We start from the raw sequence: 16,977 nt of genomic DNA on the forward strand, positions 1-16,977 counted from the left end.
AACTCTAAATCACCCCAAGCATTCTTTTCTTAATTATATGTTCTGAAAAAAAGGTTTAATGTCTGCGCATTTAGGAAAACATATATGATATATCTGTGAAATAATATCAGCCGACCAATAAATTACTTGAGTACTAAATTAAATACCAACAGTATAGACATCCATGCAGCATGTTTATTTTGTTTATTTGTTGTGCCACATACACCCTACACCAACCCCTAACCCTAACCTTCCCTTACAAAAGTTAACCATGGTTTCACTACATAGTACCAACAAAATTAAACATGGTTATTATATTAACAGCAAATTACTGTTGTAATATCACAGTTAATTGTGATAAAACGTTTACACCATCTTTACATTCAATGACACTAAGGGTGCAGTTTGTCTTCAATTTGTGTATTCCTACTACACTATCGGAGTGCATATAGCCACACTCAGTGCCAAGTGCTATTAACACCTAGTGCAAATAGTCACTCTGATTTATAAAAAAAAAAAAAATGATTTCCCCATTAAACTTGTTATGGCTGGGCAACTTAGTGTGACAGGAGAACATAAATTGATGAAAGGCCACTGAAATGCAGTCATGCTAGCCAATATGTGAAATATGAGGTGGGAATGAGATTATTAGCTTTTTGCATTTTGACATAAGACACTCATTTTTAAGGTGTGGGTGGTAGATGTTATTTGGGCAGAATGAGCATATGCTGAAAAGCTCAACATTGTGACTGGAAGACTGTTGGCTCAAAGCTTCGCCTGGAATTACAGTATCTTTAGTTTTAACACTGCTAGTATGCCCTTGAGTCTAGGCTGATTTCTTGCCTGCTCAAGGGGTGCTGGAGTACACATTATTCCTCTTACTGAAGCTTAGATTCATTCTGAGATAGCCCTGTTGAAATGAAGGCTTGAGTTTTCTAACCCTAACCCTGTATCTCATTCTACAGGAATGAATGCGCCATCTCCATCTGAGATGAAGCAGCTTTGGAAGATGGTCTTTCCACTCCTTATCCTCCTCTACCTAATAGGAGCAGTCAAGTCTCAAGTAAATCCAGGTAAAGGTTTTTTTCTTTGATAAAATAAGATAAAGATAACATATTGATGTGTGTAATTGCATTGAAGATACAACGCAATTAAACAAGCTCTAACCAATGTAGGCCTACTACTTTTATAGTAAAAGTTACATTTGCGCTTTTAAGAGCCCTTCAAAAAAAATCAGTCACTGATAAACATCCCTGCTGAACAAAAAATAGATAAGTGATTACGAGTATACAGTGGCAAGAAAAAGTATGTGAACCCTTTAGAATTACTTGCATTTAGTCATAAACTATATAGAATAGAATAATGGACAAACACAATCTGACATTCACAGTGTAGGTTGGTAAAAGTATGTGAACCCCTGGGCTAATGACATCAACAAAAGCTAATTTAGAGTTAGCTGGCATCCAATTAATGAAACGAGATTGAATGTGTGATACTTAGCATATAAAAAGCACTCAAACATGTTGAGTTTTCTATTCACATGAAGCATCTGCTGACGTGGACAATGCATCCAAAAAAAGAGATCTTGGAAGGCAAACGATCAAGAATTGTTGCTTTGCATAAAGCAGGAAATAGTTACAAAGTTATCTTAAAGAACTTCATCTGTACTATAAATTGAGACAATTTAGTACTGTGGCTACTCTCCCTAGAAGTGGCCATCCAGCCAAGTTGACTCAAGGGGCACACTGCAGAATGATAATTAAGGTAAAAAAGAACACTAGAGTCACAGCTAAATTCTTGAAGGAATCATTGGAACTGGTTAACATCTCTGTTCATGAGTCTGCTGCTTTGCTGCTTAGGGGCCTGGAAGGCTTGCCATCATCAAGGGAAAAAGGAATTCCCAAATTTATCAAGATCTCTTACAAGGTAATGTCAGGTTGGTTGTGCGCCAGCTGAAGCTCAGTAGAAGTTGGGGGATGCAGCAGAAAAATGACCCTAAATATCAATCCACCTTTTGAAGAGGCCCTGTCAGAGCTCAGACCTTAACTCAAAAGAGATGCCGTGGAATGACCTCAAGGGAGCCACTCACACAAGACATCCTAAGAATATGACTGAGCTGAAACAGTTCTGTAAGGAAGAATGGTCTCAAATTCCTTTTGAATGTTGTGCAGGTCTAATCTGCAGCTACCAGAAATGCTTGGTTGATGTTTTTTCTGCCAGTAATTAAATCCAAGGGTTCACTTACTTTTTCACAGCACTGTGAATGTTTAATGGGATGTGTTTAATAAAGACATGAAAGATTATAATTGTTTGTGTGGTGTTAACTTCAGCACATCGTGTTTATCTATACTTATAATTTCGATGATGATGAGATCACATTTTATGACAAATAATGCAGAAAAGCAGCTAATTCCAAAGGGTTTACATACTTTTTTTGCCAGCACAAAATCTTGAGCAGCACCAAACCAGCACTAACCAACATAAACCAGCCTAGACCAGCAGGGGATTTGCAAGCTGATTAAACTAGTCTTTTTTTTTTTTTTTTTTAGCAGGGATCTACTATAATATAATGAAATACTTGCGGTCTATATGTTGCTTGAAAATATTTTGTTCAAAAATTAAGAATATATGGCTACATTCAAATGGCTGATAATGGAGAAAGATGTTTTTAGCAGCATAATTTTGTAGTTATGGCATCTACTAGCAGGGGCTAATTGGACCATGCTTACCAGCCAAACCTTTATCCCTTGGGCTAATTTCAAAACCATATTCGAAAATATATGAGACGAGTCACCATGGAAATCAGTTTTTGTTGTGCCACAACTAACAGCCAGCCTGTGGTAACAGTCACAGGTTTTACTGTTCAGGATTTTCAGTTTTTATGAAGGTCAGTGAGTATGCTGCAAGTTGCATTGTTATTCTTTACTAGTTGGTTTGTAACTCAAAGCAGCTCAGCAGTTCAAATCAAACATTGTCTGAAGTAGAGCAACAGCATAAAAACTTGGACTGAATAAGAACTGGAAGATGGCCATTCTTATTTTCATAGTGCCTTCTCTTTTATCTGTCTTTCAACTCTAGCTCTTTCACGCTAGCATGGGTGGATTGTGGGGAGGAAAGTGTGATGTCAATGTGAGGTACAATTATATTTTACAAGGAAACCAGAAGCCAGCTCATGGTGACCAGCCATACAGTAGAGGCTAGGCATAGAGAAAACAGCTAATACCACCATGGCCAGAGGCAGTTTCATCTGGGATCCCCCAGGATGAAAACCACACTATGTTCTTGTACAATATCAGGCTATGTTGCTTTATGAAGCAGATGACTTTGAATATCCAAGGTGACACTGCTTCCTTCCACTGATCATATGTCAGTTTCTCAGCAATATTTCAGTAAATTAAGGCCGTATAGCCTAAAACTGTACATCTGGAGTTGTGGTGTTTTACTTCATTAGCATGCTAGTGTAAAAAGGCAAGGAATGCTACTTATTGTTCTATAATGGCTTTGTTTACAGCCATGTTGTGTTATTTTTTTTAAGAAAAAAACCCTAAAGGAATGCTAATAGATTGTGAATGAAATAATACAATTTAATTGTATCCAATAGGATCTTAATATACTCTAAGTGGATCCTTATCTGATTCCTTTAGGATTGGTTCAGAATTATTAAAAATACCTTCAAGATTTTTAGCCTAATAAATTAACTCTCAAAACACAGATGGCTGCTTCACATGATAACATTAAATGCCAAATTCATCTTTGCTAATCAAAGTTAAACCAAGAGATGGAAACTTAATTTAAAACAATTTTTGTAAAATGAAACTATTATAACAACTATGCATAAACAGAATATTCTTCACTAACAATAACACAGACCATTTCTGTTCGAAATAAAGAAAGACAAATGCTGATGTAAAACAATCACAATTATTGAAAATAACCTTTTGAAAGATCTGATTTGCGGAAATGAATTGGACTTCCCAAAACCATGGGTAACTAAGAATTGCGTTTCATATGCATTACTAATATAACAAAATAGCAATGTTTATTTTTCAAAATGACAGACATGTCAGTGACGTTTACGTCATCAGCTCAGCGTGCGTCCACAGACTGAGTTTTGCTGCTGCTCTCATGAATGATCTCATTGTAAACAACAAGATGTAGAAATTATTTAAATAAAATAATTAATGTGCTGTGTACCTGTAAACAGTTTCATTGATTATAACTGGAGTTTTTGCATGAGCGCAGAACTCAGACAGTCAGTTGAACCGATTTTCTCCCTTTCTGTATATAATTTAATAACAATTTGAATAACATTTGTTTTTCATGCTGCTAAGAGGAACAATGTGAAATTGACTTTATTGTATAGAACAGCAATTAACTAATTCAGGAACACAGTTCTCAGCTTGTTTGGGATGTGTAGCTAAATAAAATAATACGGCATGTAATAAGTGTAGCAATTGCAATATCAAGGGAATTAATCTTCAGTTATGATTTGCCCTGCTCCCACCAACAACTCATAAGAATACCGTCCACTCCCGCTTTGTAACAAGCTTAGTGTGTCCCGTGGCTAACGTGAGTAAAGTTATGGCCTCTACATGGCAGTTATATCCATAGATCACTTATAATTACTTTGTGTTAGACCATAGTTCTTGCACTTAAATTCATGTGATGAGCGAGACAGTGCTTGTCGAAGCATGTGTGATAGCACAGAGGCTGAAGTACTTGCAAATTCTCAGGTGAAGATGCCATGGCAACTAGAGGTTGAAATAATTATCACATTTAGTGCACTGGTAATACACTGTGGTCTTTCTAAGACCATAAGCCGAGACCCAGATCCAGACCAAGACTTTATGTATTGAGACCCAGATCCAGACCAAGACTGCTTTTGTATGGTCTCAAGAGGTCTTGAGACCAAGACCACAAGATCAAGATTCCAACTTTGGTCAGAAATGTTTCAACGTCTTTAGATGGCTTGTGGCAGACTGATCTCATAGTGAAATCGGAAACAGTATGTTGACATTTCTTTAGCTAAAATCAATATATGCGATTTCTGAAATTCAAAACACTGCTCCCAGTGGCCAAAACTGTAAGTGTTGTTGGGGAAATGGTGAAATGTCCACAGAGGGGTGTCAAATGCGAGTTCTGAAGTGTGTTGTTTTCAACTGTACCGGCTCTAATACATTTAATACTCTATGACCAGAATTGTAATATTAAAATGAAAAATGCAACCTCAGAAACACGCTCGTCCCTGATTATGTAAATGCATGACATCCTGGTTTCAACACTGGATTTAAACCTGGGTCTCCCACGCTGCTGATGCGACACACTTCCATTAGCACCACAGGGGAAGGTAAACATGCAGAAGCTGATGCAAAAATGTCTGATTGGTGATGGCGCTTGTGGGTGAGTCAGCATAATGTGGCTGAGCCTAAGATTCCAGAACTCACAGAATCAACATGACGACTTCCCATGTGATCATGTTTGTGGTGTAGGTAAAAAAATAATAGAATTATACTCGGCTGTTATTTTGCTGCCTGAATGTTCTAGATTGGTACTTTCCAGGACTATGAGATGAGAGACAAGTGTCAGAAGGTGCCATTTCATATATAATAGTCTGAGTCTAACTACACAAGCTATGTCTGCATGAATAATCTCTGCTGACCATTCTATATTCAGCTTAAACACACACTCGCACATTTACATAGCCATCTAACTGTAAATGAGGACAATATATGATTTTTGACTTCTTTTGTTGTTAAATTAAAGCTGATGAGTCTAATTGTTTGATCTTAAAATTATTTCTCATATCCCTGCTTAGTATGCTGAGACAAATAAATAGGCCAATTGTAGGTTGATTTTACCTAATATTCTAACACTGTTACAACATTTACATGTACTGTACACAAGAAACCGGCTTATTGCGCAAAAGAGCCGTTCCCATTTACATGCACTGTATAAGCGGCATACTCTTTACAAGCAGCTTTCTCCACAGCAACTTAATTTATCTGTGACACTTGTGTAAAAAACAAACATGGCATCCAAGGAAGACTTTAATATTTTATTCTCCGTTGCTTTGCTTTATTTCCAGATATTCCAGAGTTGTTGCTGTGTTTGTTCCGTTAACTTTCCATCGTGACCTGCAGCGGAATTGCACTGCAATAGTGAAGTTTCTCTATTACATAAAACTTCGGGATTCCCCCACTGTATAAGCACATATAAGCGGACACGGGGGACCGTCAATATTTTACATTGGTGTGTATAAATGGGTATAGTTTAAAGTATATGTGCTTTTCCCACTGTACTCCCAGATATGTTGAATTATTTCTACTGTGCTGACTTGTTGTTGGGCTCTATCCTATGATGTTCGTTCTCCAGTCTGTTCCAGTCTGCACATGCGCACTCATCAAAAAATGATTATTGGGGGGGGGGGGGTCTACACCCCTGCTTCCATAAAGGTCTACAGGGGTCCTCTCTTTGAAATAATTTCCTGTTTTATGGTTTTATGGTCTATTTTGTTCTTTGTCTACACTTATGTTAACTAATATTTAATTACATTTGTTTCAGATTTGTCATTTCATGGTGAAAATAAATATGATGGCATGCATTCATTACCACCCATGCTTTTCTTTTATGCGTCTGCTTTTTATTATTATTATCATGCTCTTACACTGAGCACAAAACACCACTATAGGTGCCTTGGCAATGCATTGTGGTATCCCATAATTGATGATACTTGTATATTTTTGCTTCTCATCATACATTTTAACAGGCTGGTTGTGGTTTAAAAAGGAAAGAAGAACATCTGCATGTGAGATCACTGAAAGTATGAAACCTTGCTTTGAGTTTATTATTGAGTGTAGCAGGAGAACAAGGAGGAGAATAATCCATTGAATACAATGGATTCAACAATCAGACTGGAGTCTGTGGCTTATAAATACCAGACATTTTGACAACAGGAAAGTAAATTTAATCAGCTTCTACAGAGTTTCTGTGTGAGTGTGTTTTTCAGATATTTGTTTCTGGAGCTCATAAGTCACTGCAACAAGATTTCTCACGTTTACAATTTGATCAATTTGGTGTTAGGTGAATCAACCTAAGCAGGAAACTGTGTGTTTTTAGTGACAAAAGTTAATGACAGTGTTTCAGATAGGAATACATTTTTGCTTTCCACAAAGGTGGTAAATTTCCGTTCTTTCCTGGAGAGAGAGAGAGATTCAAATATGCAGTAACCCTTTAAATATCAGTTCTACTCCTTCATATTTCCGCTGGAAAAAAAAGGAAATTTTTTCTACTTCTGGAAAAGTGTGTTGGTGAACTCAGCAGCTATTAGATTCCTGCTGCCAACTTTCCTCTGTTTAAAGACTGTAGTTATACCATCCTACTCTCTATGCCTTTTTCCACTTTGCGTAATAGACTCCTTACCTTTTTTTAACGGTAAAAATAAAGAATAAAATGTAACTGCCACTCCTAACAGTTTACACATGATTAAACGTGTGTATATATCAGTACGTGTGTGTGTGTGTGTGTGTGTGTGTGTGTGTGCGTGTGTGTGTGTGTGCAAGATTTTAGAGCCTGCAGTTAGACAGCAAACATGGTGAAACAAACGTGCTATTCACAAGGTTTAAAATGGAAAAAAAAAAAACTAGTTTGGTTAGAGGGGGAAATAAGTGCCGCTTGGACCAATGAATTACTGCGTAAGTCCAGAGTGGCCAATAAGAGAAAGAGAGTAAGAAGGACGAAAAGCCACCATCCCTCTTCATACAACACTAGTATTTTTCCACCTTTCTGAAGTGAGAGATATTTTCAGACTCTGTAACTGTAAGTGATTATTGAGTATACACTCTCATATGAAGCATATAAATTTACTAACCTGTCTTGAGTTAGGCTTATAAGAAATGACATCAGTTCTCTGACTACTTTTCCTTGTGGCTTCATGAGACCATATGTCAACACACACATAGTTGGCCTTGTGTCTGCAGCTAAACTGTATAGGGCATTTGCAAGACATGTGTGATTCCTTTATCTATGTGGCACTCTCGTGTCAACTGTCTAACACTACTTTGCTTGCATTCTCAAAGCTAAGAAAATGCCCTTGAATTCTAACACAAAGACATCTTTTCTCTTTGTGAGTGCCTACTGATGTCTATGCATTTGTAGTTGAACATGAGTGCATATGTGTGTTAAAGAGACAGTCAGAAAGAAAAAGAAAGCGAGAGAGAGAAAGATGGGGAGGAGGATGCTGTTCTGTTACATCTGGAAGAGCTTTTTGTTGGGGGATTCAGTTCATTTTGGAATATATCAGCTTATCATTGCCAAATCCAAGCCTCTGAGGTTTCCCCCATCTTGACTTTTAAGTAAACATTTGGAGGAGAGACAGAAAAAAAAAAAATGAAAATGGAGACAAAAAGTCTTTCACCACTATCCTTGCAATTGCTGGCAGGATCACAAAGACTATTTTGTTAAAACGGAGGGGTCAATTCTTTTACATGTCCAGACCTTTACACAGACATTCAGATAGATAGAATATGATAGATTTTATATATATTTTTGAGGGACTAATGTCCCAAAATCCATGTATGTGTACATCATGTTTATTAATGCACTGAAGCGGCATATCAAATGAAACTAGACATTCTACTCTTCAATTAAAAAACTTAAAGAGTTTCTTACCAGAGGCGCTTTTCTTGGCTCTGCTCCCGTAGAAGCACTTCACAGAACTCAACATCATGCTGTTGTGTTATGGGACTTAGTGCGGCAAAGGTTGAACCCTTAAATGACAGAATAGAGTGTTGTGAACAGTATTTAGTCGGTTTACATTAAATTATGTGTTGCATATAGCAAAGCCAAAATAAAACGTCCAGGTTCGGGTGCGGTTATAAGGGTCAGATCAAGTAGAAATAGCATTTTAAGGTAACAACTGCAACTTTACGGTTTAAGTACTGTCTACATGTGTGGGACTTGTGTTCACAGTGTTATTTACATATAAAAGGGAGTAGTCATTTATATAACCACAACTTGCTTTTTTTTTTTTTTTTTTACAGGTGTGTGTCGGTCTCCATTAGGAATGTCTATAGGACAGATCTTAGATGAAGACATCTCAGCTTCCAGTCAGTGGTCTGACTCCACAGCAGCAAAATATGGCAGGTATGAGCTCACACACATTCCACACACACAATCATTGTTTTCCATGAGCCACAGTGCAGGTTATCTGTGGGAAAAACCACATCTGGGGAAATGTGTGTGGCCTCCTCCAAGCCTCACTGCAATGGTGTAATTACTTTAAACCTCCCCATACATAATGCTGCTGCTATTTTACTGAATCTATGCCTTCCCATTAACTCATTCTCCTTCAGCAAAAATTAAAAATTTTAAACTAATTTATGATGGAGTCAGGAGGCCAAAGATCTATCCCTAAAAAAAAAAAAAAGATTGCTTTAAATTAAACTGATGTTTTTTGTTTCGTTTTTTTAATCAATGAACTGCACTTCTAAATTTAAACTAAAATATGCCAGCTTTGACTTTCCTCAGCCCCTATAATATCAAAGGCAGCTCTGAATCTGGTGCTGTTTTGGGTTCTGTGTAAATAAAAGGAGCATCAATGCAGCCTTAAACTTTTTTGTTTAAGTGATAAAATGTAATGTTTATATATTCATAATTTTCTATTTACAATGTTTGTTTAATAACACAATTTCTGCTATTGTCATAAATACATTTTTAGATTGGACTGTGAGGAGGGAGATGGTGCGTGGTGTCCTGAGATCCCAGGAGAACCAGAGAATATGAAAGAGTTCTTGCAAATTGATCTTCGTTCTCTACACTTTATCACTTTGGTTGGCACTCAGGGACGTCACGCGGGGGGCATCGGTAATGAGTTTGCTCAAAAATACAAGATCAAATACAGCCGTGATGGCAGCCGGTGGATCTCCTGGCGCAACAGGCAGGGCAAACAGGTATGCATTGCAAAGAGATTTCAGTCACAGTCATCTAGTACATACATCTGTACTGTATGTGGGTCAATGACATGACATGCAGTTTTTTGTCCTCCTGATCTATAAAGTTATTAAAAAAATCAAAAATTCACATAAAAAAAATACTTGAATACACTTCTTGAAAAATGTTTTCAGTTCCTGGGCTGAAAGTCATTTAAATAATTTTTCTGGGACTTAAAGTCCAAAATGTCAAAAAGTGGTGCAACTGTCAAACACCAGCAAAAATTGGTGTAACCGTTCACATATAGTAATTTATTTTTAAATAATTAAATAAAGAAAAGACTTATTAAAAGCTGAAATTCTAGTAGTTTAAAATAATATTTGATCAATTAATAATTTTAATTTGGATTATTATTTTATTCAAAAAATAAACAGTGAAACTATTCAGTTTTAAAATATTTTTGATAATATATATTATATTACAATATACAGTATAATATGTATTATATTTAAATAACTTTTGTACACTACATCTAATTCAGGTGTTGTTACCAACATGCATGTTATCATTTGAAAACATCAGATTTTTTTTTGATTTTTTTGAAAAGGCAAATTTGGTTCTGGACAAATGGAGTAACCTAAGAAAATGTCTTAATATTCATGATTCATAAATTCATTATATTTGTAAATAATATTTTGGTAACACATCCCAATCAGGTTTTATTTGTTACCATTAATAAATGCATTAGTTATACATTTTAGGAGCTTTTATTAATCTTGGTTAATGTTCATTTATATTTACAATTGTTCATTGTTAGTTCATAGTGTATAACTTATGTTAACAAATAAAACTTTATTGTAAAGTATTACCAATGTTTGCTTTTTTGATTAATTAATGATTAAGCTGCGTTCACTCACGAGCATTCAAGGTGCAAGGAACTTATTTTCATACCTTTTACTTGATTGTTGCAACACTTGACATTTTCATCAAAAGTCATTAAATCAATGTTTTGGTAAAAAAATTAAAATAAATGTGTTATCACGTCAGACAACCTTATTTGTCAATGACCCATGTACATACAGCTCTATTTTGGTCCATAGAGCACAACATAAAAATACTTGTTCTGTTGTGAAGGAGATTGAGGGGAACAGGAACGCCTATGACATTGTGCTTAAGGACTTGGAGCCACCAATCATTGCACGGTTCGTCCGTTTCATGCCAGTTATCGATCATTCCATGAACGTTTGCATGCGTGTGGAACTGTACGGCTGTGAATGGCTGGGTAAGTAAATAATAAATGTATACATTTTATTCCCACCTATTTTGTCAGCCTTCGGAATGTAGTGTGTTAAATGGATATGTTGTGGATATGAAGTGTCGAACAATCCACTCCTTTTTGACCATTGAAAAAGTGCATTATCTAGGTACTTAAAGTTAACTTCTTTTGCTCCATTTTCAGTGTTAATATACGTGCACTAGTTACACTGCATAACTACACAGAGAATAGTAAAGAAGTGTTAGGTTTATAAGCACCTAAAATCATTTCAAGTCATGACAGTCCAGTTTTTAGAAACTTGAATGGGTAATAGGCAGCTTGTATAGCTACTGCGCATGCGTCAAAGTTTTTCTAGCAAGTCAGTCCACTGGCGGCCATCTTTGGAACGTACTCAGGAAGCTATTCCCAGTCATGAAAGTGAGGCTCTTATCTACTTGAATGGTGAAACACCGGAATCTCAAAAACGGTTGTTCAAGATTACGTTCGTAGAACATATTTCAAATCAGCAGTAAAATCTGACAACACTGGAATCATAAATTGTGTTTCTTTATCTCGGATTAATAAAAAAAAAGTGCAATTTTCCCAGAGTTAATTGATAGGCAATGTCTATTTCTAAAAGGTGAATGGCTCTTTTAACTGTAAGGCGGGACTTCCTTTCTACATCCATTGGGCGTTCTATTTCTCCCATTCCTTTTAGAAGTGTCCTGTCTCTGCTAAAAAGTCTCTGGTCCGGTCAGGTTAAAAAGTAATAGCAACTAGACTCAGAATTTTCTAAAGGTCTGTGCCAAATTTGGAATGACCTTACCAACTCCATCCGTGAAGCTGACTCATTCTCTGTCTTCAAAAAACAACTTAAAACACATCTTTTCCATGAGCACTTAACCAGTCACTAAAATAAAAATTATAAAACAATTCTTGTTGCACTTTAATCTGTTTTGAATACTATTCTGATGCTAGTGAAACTTTGTAGTATGGCATTTTTCATACCACTGTCTCCTTAAGATGATTCCCTTATGTTGTTCCTCTTTTGTAAGATGCTTTGGATAAAAGCATCTGTCAAATTAATCAATGTAAATGTAATAAATGTAAATTTGGTGTATGTAGCTTAAAAGCTCTAGGAGGATTTACAATTGAAAATTTTGATCTTGATTTAGGGATTTTGGAAAAACACTGAACCATGTCTGTAGAATAAAAGTATGTTTGCTTTGTCAAGCCAACATAATTACAGTGAAGTTCTAATGCATTGTCGTGGTGGAAATTGTAAATACAGATAAAATGTGTATTATTTTGTAACAGTCATGTTGCAGTAGAATACATTTTTATTACATCATAACACAGAGCCTCCTGTAAAATGTATATTATTGAACACCTGACGAACAATTTGTTTATGATGTCCTGTGACTGTTTTCAGATGGATTGGTTTCATATAACGCTCCACTTGGCCAGCAGATGACTCTCAATGAACAGTATATTTATCTCAATGACTCTGTGTATGACGGAGCCATGAGTTACAGGTTAGTATACTTGTACTAAGCCTAAGAAAAAAAATTAGGATGATGAAAACAGATTATACAATTTATCTTCAAAGTTCAATTTCTAATAATTGTCACATATACAATGGTGCATTTTGGTACTAAGGCAGCGAAATGAATAAATGTAAGTATATTTTTAACTGACTTGTTCACCTGATTTGATCCCAGATCGGTAACACAATACTGACGGACTAACTAGAGCTACTTTGTTATTGCCTGGTTGCTATGACAACAGTAAGGCGCCAGGATGGGTGAGAGTCACAGTGGTTTAGCGGTATTCACAGGAGAACTTGACTCATTGCTCCCTGAACAATACCTTCCATGACACGGTACAAAGTGTGTTTACCTTCCTGTATGTGTGGATGATCAGTGCCAGCAGAAGGCCGCAAAGTGAAAACCCACATATTCAAAGTCATTAATCTAAAAGAAGAGACTGTTGTCATTACTTGGAAAAATGAAGATATAGGGTAATATTAACGTTGCCATCTAGTGGTGATATAGGATAATCAACGCAAATTCTTAAAGCATCCATCCACAAACTTTAAGGTTGTCAGTGTATAGATGCCCCAAAAAGTATTTGGACTCTTAAAGGGATAGTTAACCCAACAATGAAAATTAATTCATAATTTACTTGTGTTGTTTAAATATGACTTTCTTTCTGTTTTGGTACACAAAGGGAGACATTTGAAAAACAATTCTGCTCAGTGATGTCATACAATGGCAGTGGATGGTAAACACCTCTTCAAGCTTCATAAGGACACAAAAGTAATTAATTCAGAACCCTAATAAATTATTCAATTTGCTTTATGCCTTGTTCTGAAGGCATACCATAAGGTTTGGTGAGAAACAAAACATAATTGAAAATTTTGTCGAAATCTTGATCGACATAAGCACGTTTATGAGAGTGCACGAGAGCAGCGGTTACACTGCCCTCGCTCGCGAGATGGGACGATTTAGCCAAAAAAAGACTTGTTTGGTACAATTGGACCACCACAGAGATATTAACAACAACAAAACACAACACACCTGCACACAAACCAGAGAACCGAACTTGTAAAACATGTCTGAAGATTTTGAAGTCAAAAAATAGATGCATAGATGAATAGATCCTATAAGTCTGACAACCAGGGAATACTGAAATACTTTTTGTTTGTTTTTAAAACACACCCATCCCAACTCGCATCCAAACACAAAAAAATACTGGCTTTGTTTTTCTTGCAGTATGACAGAAGGTCTTGGACAACTGACGGATGGCATGTGTGGCCTAGATGACTTCTCACATAGTCATGTGTACAATGTTTGGCCTGGTTATGACTATGTCGGCTGGACCAACGAGAGCTTTGCTAATGGTTATGTTGAGATCATGTTTGAGTTTGACCGCACCCGTAACTTCACCACAATGAAGGTAAGTTTTTTTTTTTGTGTGTCTTGACCTTCCTGTCCTCTTCATTCATATGGACTTCCCAAGTGTACCAGTGTGAGGGTGTCATGAATGTGGAAAGGAGAAGGCAGACAGGGAATTCGGATCCAAAAGCGGTTTAATAGATAAACAATAGGATGAACACAAAACACTGGAACAAATAAAAGGGTCCACAATGGGAAAAGCAAACTCAACACAAACTCACACACGGGTGAACACGAGTTGACAAACATCCATGAACAGCAGGGTAATCCTCGAACGAACACGAAAAGAGATAGCACACACTGACAAAGGCATGAACATGAAACAGTAACGATCGACAACGGAGAGAGGAAACGACGGGGTTTAAGTAGACAGACACAGTGATAACAAAATAAGCGACAAGTGCGGACAATAACGCTGTGACAGCGGTGATGGGGAGTGAGGAAGAAGGGAAGTGTAGTTTTAACAGAGACAGTGAAACACAGGCGGACAACAAGGAAGAAATGACAGGGAGCATGTTAGGAGAAACAGAAACCACGGGACTGATAACAAGGAAGAGTGACATGGAACGTGACTGGCGAGGGTGAAACAGAAAACACGGGACGGACCTCATGGAAACGTGACATGAACGTGACTAGAGAAACAGAGGACACAGTGAGGACAACAGGGGATCGTGACAGAATCCCCCCTCAAAAGGACCGGATTCCAGACGGTCTTACGAAATAGAAAAGGAAAAATAGCAGGGATAAACAAATGTTCAAGGAGAGAGGGGCTAGAAAAGGGGAAAAACAGACAGACCAAAGGGGGCACAAGGGACACGGAGACAGACCAAGGGGGCACAAGGGACACGGAGACAGACCACGGGGGCAAAAGGGGCACACAGGCAGTCCAAGGAGGCAAAAGGGGCACACAGGCAGTCCAGGGGGCAACAAGGGACAGACAAGAGGTCCAGGGGGGCACAATGGGCAGGCAGGAAGTCCAGGGAGGCCGAGAGGGCAGGTAAGCAGTCTCTGGGGGTGTGTGCAGGGAACCGGGTCAGGTGGCCCGGGGAACGTCCACCAGGTAGGGACAGGTTTAGGAGGCCTGGGAGGTGGCCGTAGAGCAGGGGCCTGTTCAGGGGGCCTGGGAGGTGGCCACAGGACAGAGGCCGGTTTAGATGGCCTGGGGGCTGGCCACTTGGCAAGGACCGGTTCAGGGGACCTGGGAGGTGGCCACAGGACATGGACAGATCGAGGAGGCCTGGGAGGTGGCCACAAGACAGGGACAGGTCCAGGGGGCCTGGGAGGTGGCCATCGGATAGGGACAGGTCCAGGGGGCCTGGGAGGCGGCCTCAGGACAGGGACAGGTCCAGGAGGCGGCCTCAGGACAGGGACAGTTCCCGGGGGCGAAGCTGCGAGGGGCTCTGGAGACGAAGCTGAGGGAGTCTCTGACGGCTCAGGAGGCGGAGCTGAGGGAGGCTCTGAAGGCTCAGGAGGCGGAGCTGAGGGAGGCTCTAAAGGCTCAGGAGGCGGAGCTGAGGGAGGCTCTTGAGGCTCAGGAGGCTGAGCTGAGGGAGGCTCTGGGGCCTCAGGAGGCTGAGCTGAGGGAGGCTCTTGAGGCTCAGGAGGCGGAGCTGAGGAAGGCGGAACCATGGACACGTGGGAGGCTCAAGAGGCAGAGCAGAGGGAGGCTCAGGAGGCAGAGCCGAGGGAGGCTCAGGAGGCAGAACCGTGGGAGGCTCAGGAGGCAGAGCCGAGGAAGGTGGCGCCGTAGGAGGCTCTAGAGGCGAAGCTCTGGAAGGCTCGGGAGGCGGAGCCGAGGGAGGCGGAACCATGGACACCTCTGGAGGATCAGGGGCGAGCCGTGGGAGGCTCAAGAGGCAGAGCCGTGGGAGGCTCAGGAGGCAGAGCCGAGGAAGGTTCAGGAGGCGGAGCCGATGGAGGTGGCGCCGTAGGAGGCTCTAGTGGCGGAGGCCTGGAAGGCTCTGGAGGTGGAGCCGAGGGAGGCTCAGGAGGCGGAGCCGAGGAAGGTGGCGCCGTAGGGGCCTTTAGGGGCGGAGCCGTAGGAGGCTCGGGAGTCTATGGGAGCAGAGCTGGGGGAGGCTCGAGAGGTGGAGCCGTAGGTTGCTCGAGAGGCAGAGCCCTAGAAAGCTTTGGAGTCACTGGGAGCAGAGCCGTAAGAGGCTCGGGAGGCGGAGCCGTAGGAGGCTCGAGAGGTGGAGCCGTAGGATGTTCGAGAGGCGGAGCCCTAGAAAGCTCTGGAGTCTCTGGGTGCAGAGCCGTAGGAGGCTCGTGAGGCAGAGCCATAGGAGGCTCTGGAGGTGGAGCCGTAGGAGGCTCGGGGAGAAGGGCTGTGGAAGACTTGAGAGGCTCTGGAGGCGGATCCCTGGAAGGCTCGAGAGGTGGAGCCCTGGAAGGCTCGAGAGGCTTGAGGGGCGGAGCCCTAGAAGACTCGAGTGACTTGAGGGGCGGAGCTCTGGGAGGCTCGGGAGGAGGAGCCCTGGGAGGCTTGAGAGGAGGAGCCCTGGGAGGCTCGAGAGACTTGAGAGGCGGAGGCCTGGAAAGCTCGAGAGGCGTTTGCGGTTGGACGGTCATGGCTACAGACGTGGGCTCAGGGACGGTCGAGGCTACAGGCGCAGGTTCATGGACGGTCGAGGCTACAGGCGCGGGCTCAGGGATGGTCGAGGCTACAGGCGCGGGCTCAGGGACGGTCGAGGCTACAGGCGCGGGCTCAGGGACGGTCGAGGCTACAGGCGCTGGCTCAGGGACGGTCGAGGCTACAGGCGCTGGCTCAGGGACGGTCGAGGCTACAGGCGCTGGCTCAGGGACATCTGAGGCTACAGGCACTGGCTCACTGACGTCTGAGGCTATCGGCACTGGCTC

The 16,977-nt window shown here is 40.4% G+C and overlaps 1 protein-coding gene across 3 annotated transcripts in view; it reads left to right on the forward strand.

The window, feature by feature from the left end:
• Positions 1 to 16,977, forward strand: part of LOC127647077 (discoidin domain-containing receptor 2-like) — a 60,915-nt gene that overhangs the window by 21,424 nt on the left and 22,514 nt on the right. For all 3 annotated transcript variants that reach the window (XM_052131162.1, XM_052131160.1, XM_052131161.1), the window contains exons 2-7: positions 945 to 1,052; positions 9,018 to 9,120; positions 9,695 to 9,926; positions 11,041 to 11,188; positions 12,594 to 12,696; positions 13,936 to 14,119. In XM_052131162.1, coding sequence (XP_051987122.1) covers positions 947 to 1,052; positions 9,018 to 9,120; positions 9,695 to 9,926; positions 11,041 to 11,188; positions 12,594 to 12,696; positions 13,936 to 14,119 — 876 coding nt within the window. In that variant the 5' untranslated portion in view covers positions 945 to 946. The remainder of the gene's footprint in view (positions 1 to 944; positions 1,053 to 9,017; positions 9,121 to 9,694; positions 9,927 to 11,040; positions 11,189 to 12,593; positions 12,697 to 13,935; positions 14,120 to 16,977) is intronic.

The sequence above is a fragment of the Xyrauchen texanus genome, chromosome 7 (genome assembly GCF_025860055.1).
Source record: "Xyrauchen texanus isolate HMW12.3.18 chromosome 7, RBS_HiC_50CHRs, whole genome shotgun sequence".
NCBI classification, from domain to species: Eukaryota; Metazoa; Chordata; class Actinopteri; order Cypriniformes; family Catostomidae; genus Xyrauchen; species Xyrauchen texanus.